The following is a 13,286-nucleotide window of genomic DNA, read 5'->3' on the forward strand; positions in this document are numbered from 1 at the left end:
AAAGGGAGCCCTTGAGCACTGCTGGTGGGAATGTAAACTAGTGCAGCCACCATGGAAATAGCATGGAAGTTCCTCGAAACTTTAAAACTACATCTACCATACAACCCAGCAATTCCACTCTTGGGCATATACCTGAGAAAACCGTAATTCGATAAGATAAAAGCACCCCAATGTTCACAGCAGCACTAATCACAATAGCCAAGACATAGAAACAACCTAAGTTTCCACTGACAGATAAAAGGATGAACAAGATGTGTATATATACAATGGACTATTACACAGCACAAAAAAGAACAAAATAATGCTATTCACAACTATATGGCTTGATCTAGAGAGTATTATGCTTAGTGAAACAGATAAAAAAAAAGAGAGAGAGATCAAACACAAATATCGCATAGTATCACTTATATGGGGACTCTAAAAAATAAAACAAACATATGTACATAACAAAACAGAAACAGACTCACAGATACAAAGAACAAACCAGTGACTACCAGAGGGAAGGAGGAGGGGCAAAACAGGGGTAGAGGAATTCAAGACACAAACTGCTATGTATAACACAGATAAGAAACTATGGTATAATGTACAATACAGGAATATAGCCAATATTTTCTCATAACTATAAATGAAGCATAACCTTTAAGAACTGAATCACACTGTACACCTAACATTTTACATCAACTCCACCTCAACTAAAAACTTAACAATGACTTCAAACTCCTGTCAATTCTCATACAACCATGAACATGCCCCCACATGCAGATTCAGACACCCATCAGTCCAGCCATCCATCATATCTCCACCTACCATCCATCCATCTACAATCTATCTACTTATCACCCACCTACCTCCCCCATCCATCCGTCCATCATCTCTCTTATTTTAACAACTGCTCCCTCATCATTATCCAAGTGCCATTTCCTGAGAGAAGCTATTCTGACTAAATGAGGTCTGATTATTTGTTATAAGATCCTTTAGTAATCATGTACCACTACTTAATTTTTCTTTTTTTTCTCTGCATGGCATAGCTCATGGGACCTTGGTTCCCCAACCAGGGGTCAATCCTGAGCCCTCAGCAATGGAAGCATGGAGTCCTAACCACTGGGCCACCAGAAAATCCCTTATACTACTACTAAAAGCATTGATTTCAGCTACAAATCTTACCTTTATCTATGTGATTATTACCTGCCTCTCTTTTTTAAATGCCACGTCATGAAACGCTGCATCTTTGTACCTCCAGCATCTGGCACGGAGCCTGGCATGTGCAGCCTAACTTAGCAACCAGTGCTCAACGAAGGAACGAGCCAGCACCACCACATCCTTCGGTCAGGGACTACCTTTTCCATGGACCATGAAACAGCCTCCTCCCCGGCATCCCGGTGCTCAGACCACTCCCCGCACAGCTGCTGGCAGGAGAGCTTCAGGACAAGTCCAACCGTGCTCCCTGCTCCCATGTCTCCCTTCAGATCTTAGCTCTACAGAGAGGCCCATGGCCAGCCTCACTTCACTCCCGTCCGCACCTCAATCCCCACAGCAAGGAAGAGAAAATGTGTCTCCTCAGACCCCCGTCTGTCTCTTATCTCTGCCTGTCTCTCTGACCTGGGCTTGGGCCTTTCCACTCAGCTTGAGTCTAACTCCCAGTGTAACCTACTCACCCTGTGTCAGACTTTGCTTCACATGCTTCACAAGCCTCTCACTACATCTTTTCTTGCACTTTCCAAACTGTGTATATTAAGCCTGAATGTAGTTCTCAGCACTTTCTGAGCCTCCTCTTGAATGCAAACAGCATTTTAATTTATTATTTAATCCTCAGAAATAGCACAGTGTTCAGAATGTAAGTATTCACTAAGCGCTTGATGCACGATTACATGGATGCATAAACAGCAAGTCACTTCACAAAATCACTACTGGAAACGTAAGGACCTTTACACTCTTCCCAGCACAGGACTCTTGAACTCCCTGTAGATATTATCACTCTCCCCGCCCCTCCTTATCCCCGACACGGAACTCATGTGCCTGAACTCCCTGTAGATATTATTACTCTCCCCACATCCCCTCACCCCCAACAGGGAACTCACATACCTGAACTCCCTATAGATATTATTAAAAGCGAGCGATGCTCCCAGTCTCTTGAAAGCGTTGGGGTGAAGTGCAAAGCTGTACAGTCGCTTGAAGAGTGACTTGGTGTTTACTGGACTGTTCTCCTGCTGCTGCGGCGTTGTCTGCTTAATGGACCATTTGAGGAATTCCCGAATACACTGACCACAAAAATCTCTTAAAGTGCTGTCCACGGGGTCCACAATTCCATCCTGAAACAAAGCATAAAGTGACAGCTGAGTACCCTGAACATAACTGGAGTAAGTTATGGGAATGAATTTAGAGCTCAATTCAGGAACAAATAGACACTAGTGAAGAGGCTTCCCAGGAAGCATCTAGACTCTAATAACAAATTCCTTCGACAAAATGAAACTGTCTTTTACACAAACTAAGAAGCTGAAACATTTGTAAGAAAAGAGAGAGAATAATTATATATTAACAAAGCAGTCTCTCGTTCCTTGAATAAACACAATGGCTGTATCCTGAAACCTTCTGCTGCTGATTCTACCTGTAACAGCACCTGCGATGCTTATCTATTGAGGATGAAGACCTTGCAAGTCTCAAGGGAATTGAAATGCTACACAAAGAAAAATGTGAGAGATGTGGTTCTGAAAATATAACTTTCTGTCAGAGCACACTCCACAATGGTATGGTCTCTGAAAGTGAAGTGAAAGTCGCTCAGTCGTGTCCGACTCTTTGCAACCCCATGGACTATACAGTCCATGGAATTATGAAGGCCAGAATAACGGAGTGGGCAGCCATTCCCTTCTCCAGGGGATCTTCCCAACCCAGGGATTGAACCCAGGTCTGTCATGTTGCAGGCAGATTCTTTGCCAGCTGAGCCACCACCGAAGCCCATGGTCTCTGAACACCTAGAAAAACTGCCCAGGAAACTTGAGTGTTTGTTTCCCTCTTTGATCCACGAAGGAGAAGTTTTAACTTGAGAAAGTACTAAGAAAATGAAATAAGAGAATTCTAACACAACTGGTTCCCTGCCATACACAAAATCTCTGGTCGCAGTGCTAGCCAGAGCCAAGGAGGTGATGGTCACACACAGCAGAAATGGCAGAGGTGCAAACGGGAGAGACACATGGGTGCTGGAGCCTGCACCAGCTCTCACCTCCACAACCAGCTCTCACCTCCACAACCAGCTCTCATCACCACAACCAGCTCTCACCTCCACAACCAGCTCTCACCTCCACAACCAGCTCTCACCTCCACAACCAGCTCTCATCACCACAACCAGCTCTCACCTCCACAACCAGCTCTCATCTCCACAACCAGCTCTCACCTCCACAACCAGCTCTCACCTCCACAACCAGCTCTCATCTCCACAACCAGCTCTCACCTCCACAACCAGCTCTCACCTCCACAACCAGCTCTCATAGCCACAACCAGCTCTCGCGTCCACAACCAGCTCACATTACATTTCCATTCTCACCCTGACTTAAACTGCCTTCAGTGATCAGCTAAGATAGGGACTTTAGAAACAGTGGAATAAATTCGTCTGCTTGAAATATGCCACAAGTGAAGCTGAATTAACTGGATCTGTCACAGGCAGCTCCACCACCAGACCCTGCTGGAACTAAACCACAGCTGTCCTGATGCCACCGTCCTAACTACAAGTGTTCACTAATGCCCACCACCCATGTGACCTCTAGTCAGGGGCCTTTGAGCGCGAAAGGAACCCTGTGAGTAACAACACACTTGACAGTGATGCCAGGACTGACCTGGGCCAGCAGGAATGGATGGCAGTCCTCCACACAATGACACTACTCACTCAACAGAGACAGACACACAGATTCAAAGAAATCAGCTTTCAAAAACACAGAACTAAAGGAGGTTCATTTGGACAAACGTGCTATGAGCTCAACTGGGAATTCTGACTTCAAAGTCAGCATATGAGAAAACAAAAGTATGGGTTGATATAATAGGTGAAAATCAGCTAATATGACATTTAAAGAAATGACATGTAGTTATTTGTACAAGTTCAGAAAATGAAGATAAAATAAGTGTGGAACGACAGTAAGGCTTTAGCTGACCACTGCCTTCTGCCTCAGTGAGCAAGAGACCACAGCCCAACAATGCCACCTCCAGCAGCTCAAGATACTTGTATGTAAACACTGAGCTAAGAATTTTAGGGGTTTTGAGGAACTGAATCTGAATGCAGGAGAAAATGGGACAAGCTCAAACAATTCCTTTTACTCTTAACTATTATACCATAGACATGTTTTTAAAAACAAGAGGATACTGCAACTCTGATAAAAGTCCAGAAACATTCCTGTTCACCCTTTTCACCCTCCAAATACACATACACACACAGTCCCTCAAAGCAGATGAAGTTTGTCACATTTATAGTTATCCTCCCAAAACAAAGCAAAAAATCTGTTTGCATGCAGCTATTTAAAAGTATCACTTAAGATAATAAATATGGCACCATGTTCATTAAATGGTATCTCATCGATTATTTAAAACAAAAGAAAAAGATGATGGATCTAGTTAGATGCTACATTCTGACACCCTGATAGGCAGCTTAAGGTCCTGAACACTGACCACATAAGCCAGTGAACAGGAATGGCAGGAGGGGATCACACTTACCAGTATTGCCTCCAGCAGGGCAACCGTGTCCTGACTCTCAAACTTCTTGTTGTTGGTGAACCAGTGAATCAGCTGCATGACCAGAGGTTCATACAGCTGCCTCGTCACCTGGAAGAGCAAGACCATCACAATTCACTTCCTTCATGCTGATTTTATAGCAGAGAAAGTTCCATTTCTATGACAGGAACAAAATTAAGCAATACCACTACTGTGGTTATACCAGTGTCCTTCTCCAGCTAAATCCTGTGACGAACATGATCTAACTTCTCACCTCCTGAGAGGCCTGCAAAAAAAATCACATGTCCCAGGAGTCATTGTTCCTCTCATAAGTAGGGCAATCAGGGTTGACAGCGAAGACTTCCCATATCCGTCCTATTAACCTGGCCCTGAGCGTGCACAGGAGGCGGTCCATTCCCACATCCTCCACGGACACGCTTCCACACACATCACAAGAGGCACTGCCCCGTCCCCGGCCAGAAGGAGGGAGGCAAGTCTTCATTCTATGGCATCCCAGGTTCTCACCCTAAGTGGCTCAAATGTAGACACAGTCTCTCCAGGACCCAGAGAGCCTGCCGGTCAATGGGTTTTTACAGTCCAGGCCTGGGGAGAAGCTGCAGTGTCCTTTTGGATCAGAGCAATCTCCTGAGACACATGGTTATGTGGCTAGCTCTCTTTCTCTATGAGGAGTAAACGCTCATAGTCCAAGTGAAGGTAAACATCCCCGGGGTTCAGATCTCTCTCCTCTTGTGTCTTACAGGCTGGCCCCACAGGAGCCCTGAGAAGTCCAGGGACTTTTTACTTCCCCACTGACACTGCTCTAGAAGGAAGCACTTGGTACGCACACCACATCAAAACTCACGTGGGTGTCTTGGGGCTCAGGCTAAACAGGTGCTCTTATACCCAGATATTTCTCCCAAAATTATCTTCCTAAACTTGAAACAATTTTAGACTAAATTAAAGTAAAAGAGTCTTACCTTTCGGTTTGGAAATTAACCTGGTCTTAAAGGGTTACTTTTTTGTTTCCAAAAAAATTATTTTGTATTCATAGTACATAAATTATATATAGGTACACACATATTCCTTAGAGAAAATGTAGGAAACCATCCATCTATAACCCTACATCCAATGTAGGGTTTGAATGCAACCACTGTTAATATTCAAAATCACTGTTAATGCAATACACTTCTACACTTAAATACATGAATATACACGAGTGTAAAACTACACACTTTTGTAACCACCTTTTTTCTCTTATCTGAATACTTTTCACATAAACACATAGCCTGTATCTGTATGTTCAGAGGCCCAGCATCTCCTGTATGGACACAGCAGGACCTATTGCTAGAAACACAGGTAGTTCAGAAGTGTGACTGCCACATGCACACCACTCTGAACACCTCTCTGGACAAGCAAGGCATCCACACTCCCTCCTGTCAGGACCACAGGCCCCTTCCCTACAGGCCTGGCAACACTCAGTTCAGTTCAGTTCAGTCGCTCAGTTGTGGCCAACTCTTTGCAATCCCATGGACTGCAATACGCCAGGCTTCCCTGCCATCACCAACTCCCTGAGCTTGCTCAAATCCATGTCCATCGAGTCAGTGATGTCATTCAACCATCTCATCCTCTGTCATCCCCTTATCCTCCTGCCTTCAATCTTTCCTAGCATCAGGGTCTTTTCCAATGAGTCAGTTCTTCACATCAGGTGTCCAAATTATTGGAGCTTCAGCTTCAGCATCAGTCCTTCCAACGACTATTCAGGACTGATTCCCTTTAGGATGGACTGGTTGGATCTCCTTGCAGTCCAAGGGACTCTCAAGAGTCCTCCAACACCACAGTTCAAAAGCATCAATTCTTCAATGCTCAACTTTCTTTATAGTCCAACTCTCACATCCATACATGACTACTGGAAAAACCATAGGTTTGATTAGAAAGACCTTTGTTGGCAAAGTCTCTGTTTTTTAATATGCTGTCTAGGTTGGTCATAACTTTTCTTCCAAGGAGCAAGCATCCTTCAATTTCATGGCTGTAGTCACCATCTGCAGTGACTGGAGTGCAAGAAAATAAAGTCTGTCACTGTTTCCATTGTTTCCCCATTATTTGCCATGAAGTGATGGGACCAGATGCCATGATCTTAGTTTTTTGAATGTTGAGTTTTAAGCCAGCTTTTTCACTCTCCTCTTTCACTTTCATCAAGAGGCTTTTTAGTTCCTCTTCACTTTCTACCATAAGGGTGGTGTCATTTGCATATATGAAGTTATTGATATTTCTCCTGGCAATCTTGATTCCAGCTTGTTTCATCCAGCCCAGCATTTCACATGATGTACTCTGCATATAAGTTAAATAAGAAGGGTGACAATATACAGCCTTGACATACTCCTTTCCCGATTTGGAACCAGTCTGCTGTTCCATGTCCAGTTCTAATTAACTGTTGCTCTTGACCTGCATACAGATTTCTCAGGAGGCAGGTAAGGTAGTCTAGCATTCCCATCTCTTGAAGAATTTTCCACAGTTTGTTGTGATCTACACAGTCAAAGGCTTTGGCATAATCAATAAAGCAACACTAAACACCGGCAAAACTAAACACTGCCAATTTTTAAATTATTTGACAATGGCTACAAAAAATATAATTTTGAATTTCCTCATTTACTAAAAGATTGAATATTTAAATATGTATTAAATATTTAAAATGTATTTAGTTGGCCACATGTATTTCTTTGTTCATGACCTTCCCATTTTTGTTCTTTATCCATTTGTGCATTTTAAAATCTTACGTTCTTTAGCACAAAATGGCAAAAAAAAATTTTCCACTTTATACTGTTGTTCAGTTCCCAAATCATGTTCAACTCTTCGTGACCCCATGGACTGCAGCATGCCAGGCTTCTCTGTCTCTCACTATCTCCTGGAATTTGCTCAAATTCATGTCCATTGAGTCAATGATGCCATCCAACCATCTTGTCCTCTTTTCACCCTCTTCTTCTCTCTTCAATCTTTCCCAGCATCAGGATCTTTTCCAATGAGTCAGTTCTTCTCAACAGGTAGCCAAAGTATTGGAGCTTCCAATATCAGTCCTTCCAATGAGTATTCAGGGTTGATTTCCTTTAGGATTGACTGGGTTGATCTCCTTGTTGTCCAAGAGACTCTCCCACATTAAATACATATATGTCAAAATTGTGGGTTTTGTGTCATTCACTAGTTTTAAACACTAATCAAGTCAATATACTAATAATTTTCTTCCGCATATCTACCTTCAAATCTCGTATGAAAATCTCCCTTTCTACACAACTTTACAGAAAGACACCTACAAGGTAATGATAAAGTCCACAAGAGTAGCAGAACTGAATTTTAAATAAAAGAAGTTCTAAACACTGTGACCCTACTTCTTCTATAAAACAAAATTTATACATATGTTTATAAGAATGTGTTTTACTAAGATCTCGGAGAAGCTTCCCAGGTTTTCTGCAGAGGATGACATGCCTTTTCCTGGGGAGTGATGGGAGGCGGGGGGTGATGGTGGGGAATTTACTTTTAGCAGCCTATGTTTCTATATTAATATATTTTACCAGTGAAAATGACCATCCCTATCCAAAGATTCACACAGGTTATAATTCATTACATTTCTCTATCATATGTCCAGTTTGTTTTTCCTTCTGTATCTTTTTAATCTGAAATTAATCTTTCATATGTTAGTAACTCTAAAAGAATATACTAAACGATCCATTTCTCACTGACCCAGGAAACCCCGTGCACCACGTATGTTTTATGTGCACACAGGGGCCCACGTACCCACTGCCAGACAGCCCCACTGACACCCGTGCAGTAGTCCCACCACTATACTCAGGGTCTTCCTCCTGACGTCTGCGAGGGCAGGACTCCCTCCAGGACTTGATCCATCCACAAGTTTCATGGTTAGGCTCGAGCAATTATTCTTGCAGACTGTTTTTCATGTTCAAAATGAAATACTTTTGGGATTTTTGCTGGAAGGATACCAAACTTACTGAAGGATTTGAGGGAGATTCAGCCTTTTGTCAATATTGATCCTTTTATCTTGCCATGCCGTGCTATTTGCGGGACCCTAGTTTCTTGACCAGGTGTCAAACCTGGGCTCCACTGGTGCGCTCCATCAGTAAATGCCAAGCTGTAACCACTAGACCACCTGGAAATCCCCTCAGTGCTGGTTCTTCAGGCACACATCACATTCATTTTATATTCATAAAATACATGTGTGCCTGGCATGTTAAAGTTTATTCCTAGACATTTTGTTTTATTTATTTATTATGACCGCGCCATGAGGCCTGCAGGAGCTCAGTTCTCTGCCCAGGGACTGACCTGCACCATAGTACTGAAAGCCCGGAATCCATCCATGAGGCCACCAGGGAACTCCCCCTAGATGCTTCATTATATTCTTTGATGCTGTTGTGAACGGCATACTGTAGACATATTTTCCAAGGGGTCAATACTAAAATATGAGCTATATTAAAACACTGATATATGAGAGTCCTATTTTGTAATTCATCAGCTTTCTCCTTCATTGATTCTTAGATTTATCGGTTGACACTCTGGGCTTTCCAGGGTTTTTGCAAACTATATTCAAAATAATAACTTCTTTTTTTCTTTCTCTGACATCCCTGCCCTCAGGGACCACGTGGCCTGATGAGAGACCCAGACACCAACCCCTGCAAATAAATTCCTAGACACACGTGAAGCCGTTCTGAGAACGGGCTACCCACAAGCCCTGCTCTGGGTGTAGACTCACGTTTCACCACATCTCAACCTTGGCCCAGAGGCAGCACAGTGCTTCAAGGCTGGAGGCGACCCAACTGTGTCATTCAGGTTAACTCTCTCCCTCATTTTTTTTCTCTTCCTCATTTCAAAGGCAAAAGTAAAGTACTCCCAGCTTACCAACACAAATACCTTTCTGGCCTATGTGGAGAGAATCACCACTAATGAAACCTACTTCTGTGGTAAATTTCTAGATTTACCCCCAAATTCTATTTAATCATAGTGCATCTTACCGCACTGCTGGATTGTACTGGTTCACATATATTCCAAGGGATTTTCCATCTATATTTATAAGTGGGTTTTTCATTTTCTTTTTTATGTGTGAACCCTCTATAGCTTCACAAAATAAAGTGAAAATGTGAATGTTTTCTGTGTCCCAGCAGCAAAGGCTGTGTCCCTGTTCATGAAGCCACAAGGAAGGGGTGACCTACCGGTATCTCCAAGCCCCCCGACTGCTGGCCATGGCTACCCCCTCCGCCCCTGTGAAAGACCATGAGCGCCGACATAACAGGGTCAAGAGCACACACGGCCTCAGGTGCCACAGTGGTGACTCTTCCCAAACCCTGTGGCGCATGTTTAGGGACTGCGGGTGCTTTGACAAGTCCCAAGTCCCAGGTCCTATCCAGAGGTGGGAGGCAGCACCACGCAGCAGGTTTCAAGGATGTTAACAGTCACCCCAACATGCAACAAGCTGAGATGATCATCAGGCCCGATGCGACATTTTTCCAAATTCTGTAACTGTTTCAAATTCATGATCATGCACTGACCTGGTCTACATCACACGCCAGTCGCAGAAGCACAGGAAACGTGCGCTTATAGAGCTGGTACATGGGTGCGGGGCCCTGGCCACCGTCAGGCATCTGAGTGGCTTTTCCCAGCATAAACATAACCACGCTGTGCAGAAGTTCACAGGCCGCAACCTGAAACAGGCCAGGGGTCCAACAGAGGTCAAGAGCGTTTTGAAATGCTACAGAATGCAGCCCTTTAAAAAGGAAAACCTGTGCAGCAGATAACTATCCCACCCATATATGAACTAACGTTAAGCAACACTTCCTGTCATATAAGATTAACGCTTCTGTTCACTCTGCTCTGGAGCCAAGAGCTGAGAACTGAGATGTAAAAGACCCAGACACCGGGACTAACACATTCATAAGAGACACAGTCCTACGGTGCCGTATCACAGGACACTGCTCCATTTGTGAGCACGCTTTAACTGCTACTTCTAAGAAATCTATTTTTAATGAACAAAATGTGGAAATGTACAAATTAATATAAAAAACTTGAGATCATCTGTTTTGAATCTCCCAAGTTGAATAGAGAATCAAGCACAGACTAAAAAATCACTTTTCAACACACCATGCACTGTGTTTTCTACTATGAAGAATTCTAGTACATTAAGGTTTTATCATCTATTCAGATTCCTTAGGTTTAATGTCCGTTGTCCAAGGATACCAACTTCTGATAACTGAGTAGCTTCCCCATCACTAAGCTGGGGAAAACACACAGGCCATGAAACATAACACGTGTCTCCTAAGGAGCGCATGGCAGACCACGGCGAGTGACCGGCGAGCACCTTGGTGTGTCTGTCGCCGGCCGAGAGCGCCAGCTCTGTGACGCGAGGCAGGAACAGGTCCAGGTGAACGACGGGCTTCATGTCCACGAAGGGCACTGCAAAGCTGAGCCTCCTCTCTCGGTCCCAAGCCACACAGCCCCGGGCCCGTGCCTCGGGGGACGCCGCTGCGGGAGAGATGCCGGTCAGTCCCTCCCCCCCTCACTGGGTCGGCCCTGGTCCACCCCCTCCTGCTCTGTTCATCACCCACATGACAGAGCGTCAGAAACCACGACACGTTGTTTCTAATCTGACTGAAAGTCAAATTATTTTTAAACAAGTCTAATAGTCTGGAATGTATTTCAATTTCAGTTGTTACTCTTCTGTGAAAAAATGATAAACGAAGAATACTTTCATTAAATAGCTCCTCTTTATAACACATAGTTTTCTAATAGATGTTCTAACCGCTGAAATGCCAAAATCACCAGTACATTTAGGATGAAATTTTAAAACTAAAAATACAAATTTTTACTCATCAAAAAACACTAATTCTGATCAAAAACAACCTAAAAATATCCAAACATTAAGAATATTCGTATTCAAAAAGATAACTCTGAATTCCTGACCCGATGTTTAACATAACAAGGCCTATCCAGCCAGGCTCTGCTTAAAAAATGAACAAATGCCAGATCCTGAAGAGAGGAACCCACAGGCTTCAGGGCATGGCTGAAGCGTTCACTCCATTAGGCAAAATACGGTTCTTCAAAATCTTACTTGAAAGACATAAATGGCACACGAGAGCAAGTATCAGAAGACACCATGACCTGTGTGCAGCTGAGGGGCCCACATGTCTCAGGGGTTGAGTTACTTTCAGGAAACATCACCTGTTAGCAGGTTTTTGTTGATCTGTCCCCCGAGACGGCCAAGTACTTGCACTACTCGAACCCGTGTTTCTTCTAAGGACAGCGCTTCATTCTGCAAATGTGGTGACGAGAAACAACCTTGAACTCAAAGAAAGACCCTCTCTACCGCTGATGCCCTCAATGTCTCCTTATAATCCTCCACAGCACTGCCATCATTTTACTGCAAAATCATGAAAAGAAGCCACAATTCTTCCACTTTTGCAGCCAATGTCCATTTTCTAGGTCAGCAGTTCCTGTTGTGGGGGTCCTGATACCCTTAAAAAGTACTGAGGATTCCCACAGAGCTTCTGTTAATGCGGGTCATATTCACCAGTATTCATCTTGTTAAAACTTAGCTTTCCTAGTGGCTCAGACAGTAAAGAATCTGCCTGCAATGAGGGAGACCCAGGTTTAATCCCTGGGTCGGGACAATCCCCTGGTAGAGGGCATGGCAACCCACTCCAGTATTCTTGCCTGGAAAATCCCCTGGACAGTGTAGCCTGCTGGGCTACAGTCCATGGGGTTGTAAAAAGTCAGCATGACTGAGCGACTAACACTTTCACTTTTCACTATTTAAATACTTATCATTTTATTTAAAAACACTGAACCCATGACATGTTAACAAATGACATACTTTTAGGAAAATTAACGATATATTCCAAATAAACAACCTCAGGCAAGTGGTGCTATTCACATTTTGCGTCTGTGACAGACTTCTGGGCTGTGACTAGAAAAGGGAGGAGGATTTCACAGTTTTTCTAGGTAACTAGGGTTTTCTTTGATACTACTCCAAAACTGAAGCAGTAAAGGTTAGTTACAATGTGGAGTGTGAGCCAACTTCAGGGAAGTTTATGCAGTCTATTACAGTAAAGTCCTCTGGCTTATCTTACACTTGGTTTAGGAACACAATGTACTGCTCATCGGGAGATACTGGCTCACTGGCAATAAAGATTCTCAGATGTGCTCCTGAAGTGACAGGCCCGCTCTCTATTCCAGAGAAAACGTCGGCCAGACACTGAACAGCCAGGAATCCATTGCCATGCCTCCAGTAACAGTGATGCTCATGTGGGAGGCGGATGCTCAATGCTCCCTGATGACAACCACCAGCGCTCCTGCCCCAGCATATGGGATGGTACACCATGTGCGCTCAAGGTTTGAGGCTTCGTGAAGCTTGAAGGGACCAACAGCACCACCCACCATTGCACAGTGCAAACATCACGCGTGAAAACAGTTCTGGCCTCACACTCTGGGACCCTAGGGCCTTTGCCTGTAAAGAAACGTGCAAAACTAGAGATATTGTCAAGAAACTTTATCTTCCTTTACCTCAGTGTGATAAAATACTTTAAAACCTTTAGACACCA

The 13,286-nt window shown here is 43.8% G+C and overlaps 1 protein-coding gene across 1 annotated transcript in view; it reads right to left on the bottom strand.

Annotated features, from left to right (window-relative positions):
- The window catches only part of PRKDC (protein kinase, DNA-activated, catalytic subunit), a 127,281-nt gene that overhangs the window by 90,186 nt on the left and 23,809 nt on the right, over nt 1-13,286 (bottom strand). Inside the window, exons 23-27 of the mRNA XM_061123285.1 lie at nt 11,908-11,998; nt 11,048-11,211; nt 10,242-10,394; nt 4,696-4,803; nt 2,083-2,309 (exon numbers count right to left, since the gene is read on the bottom strand). Of these exons, the coding sequence (XP_060979268.1) occupies nt 2,083-2,309; nt 4,696-4,803; nt 10,242-10,394; nt 11,048-11,211; nt 11,908-11,998 (743 nt within the window). The remainder of the gene's footprint in view (nt 1-2,082; nt 2,310-4,695; nt 4,804-10,241; nt 10,395-11,047; nt 11,212-11,907; nt 11,999-13,286) is intronic.

This window comes from Dama dama, chromosome 21 (genome assembly GCF_033118175.1).
Source record: "Dama dama isolate Ldn47 chromosome 21, ASM3311817v1, whole genome shotgun sequence".
NCBI classification, from domain to species: domain Eukaryota; kingdom Metazoa; phylum Chordata; class Mammalia; order Artiodactyla; family Cervidae; genus Dama; species Dama dama.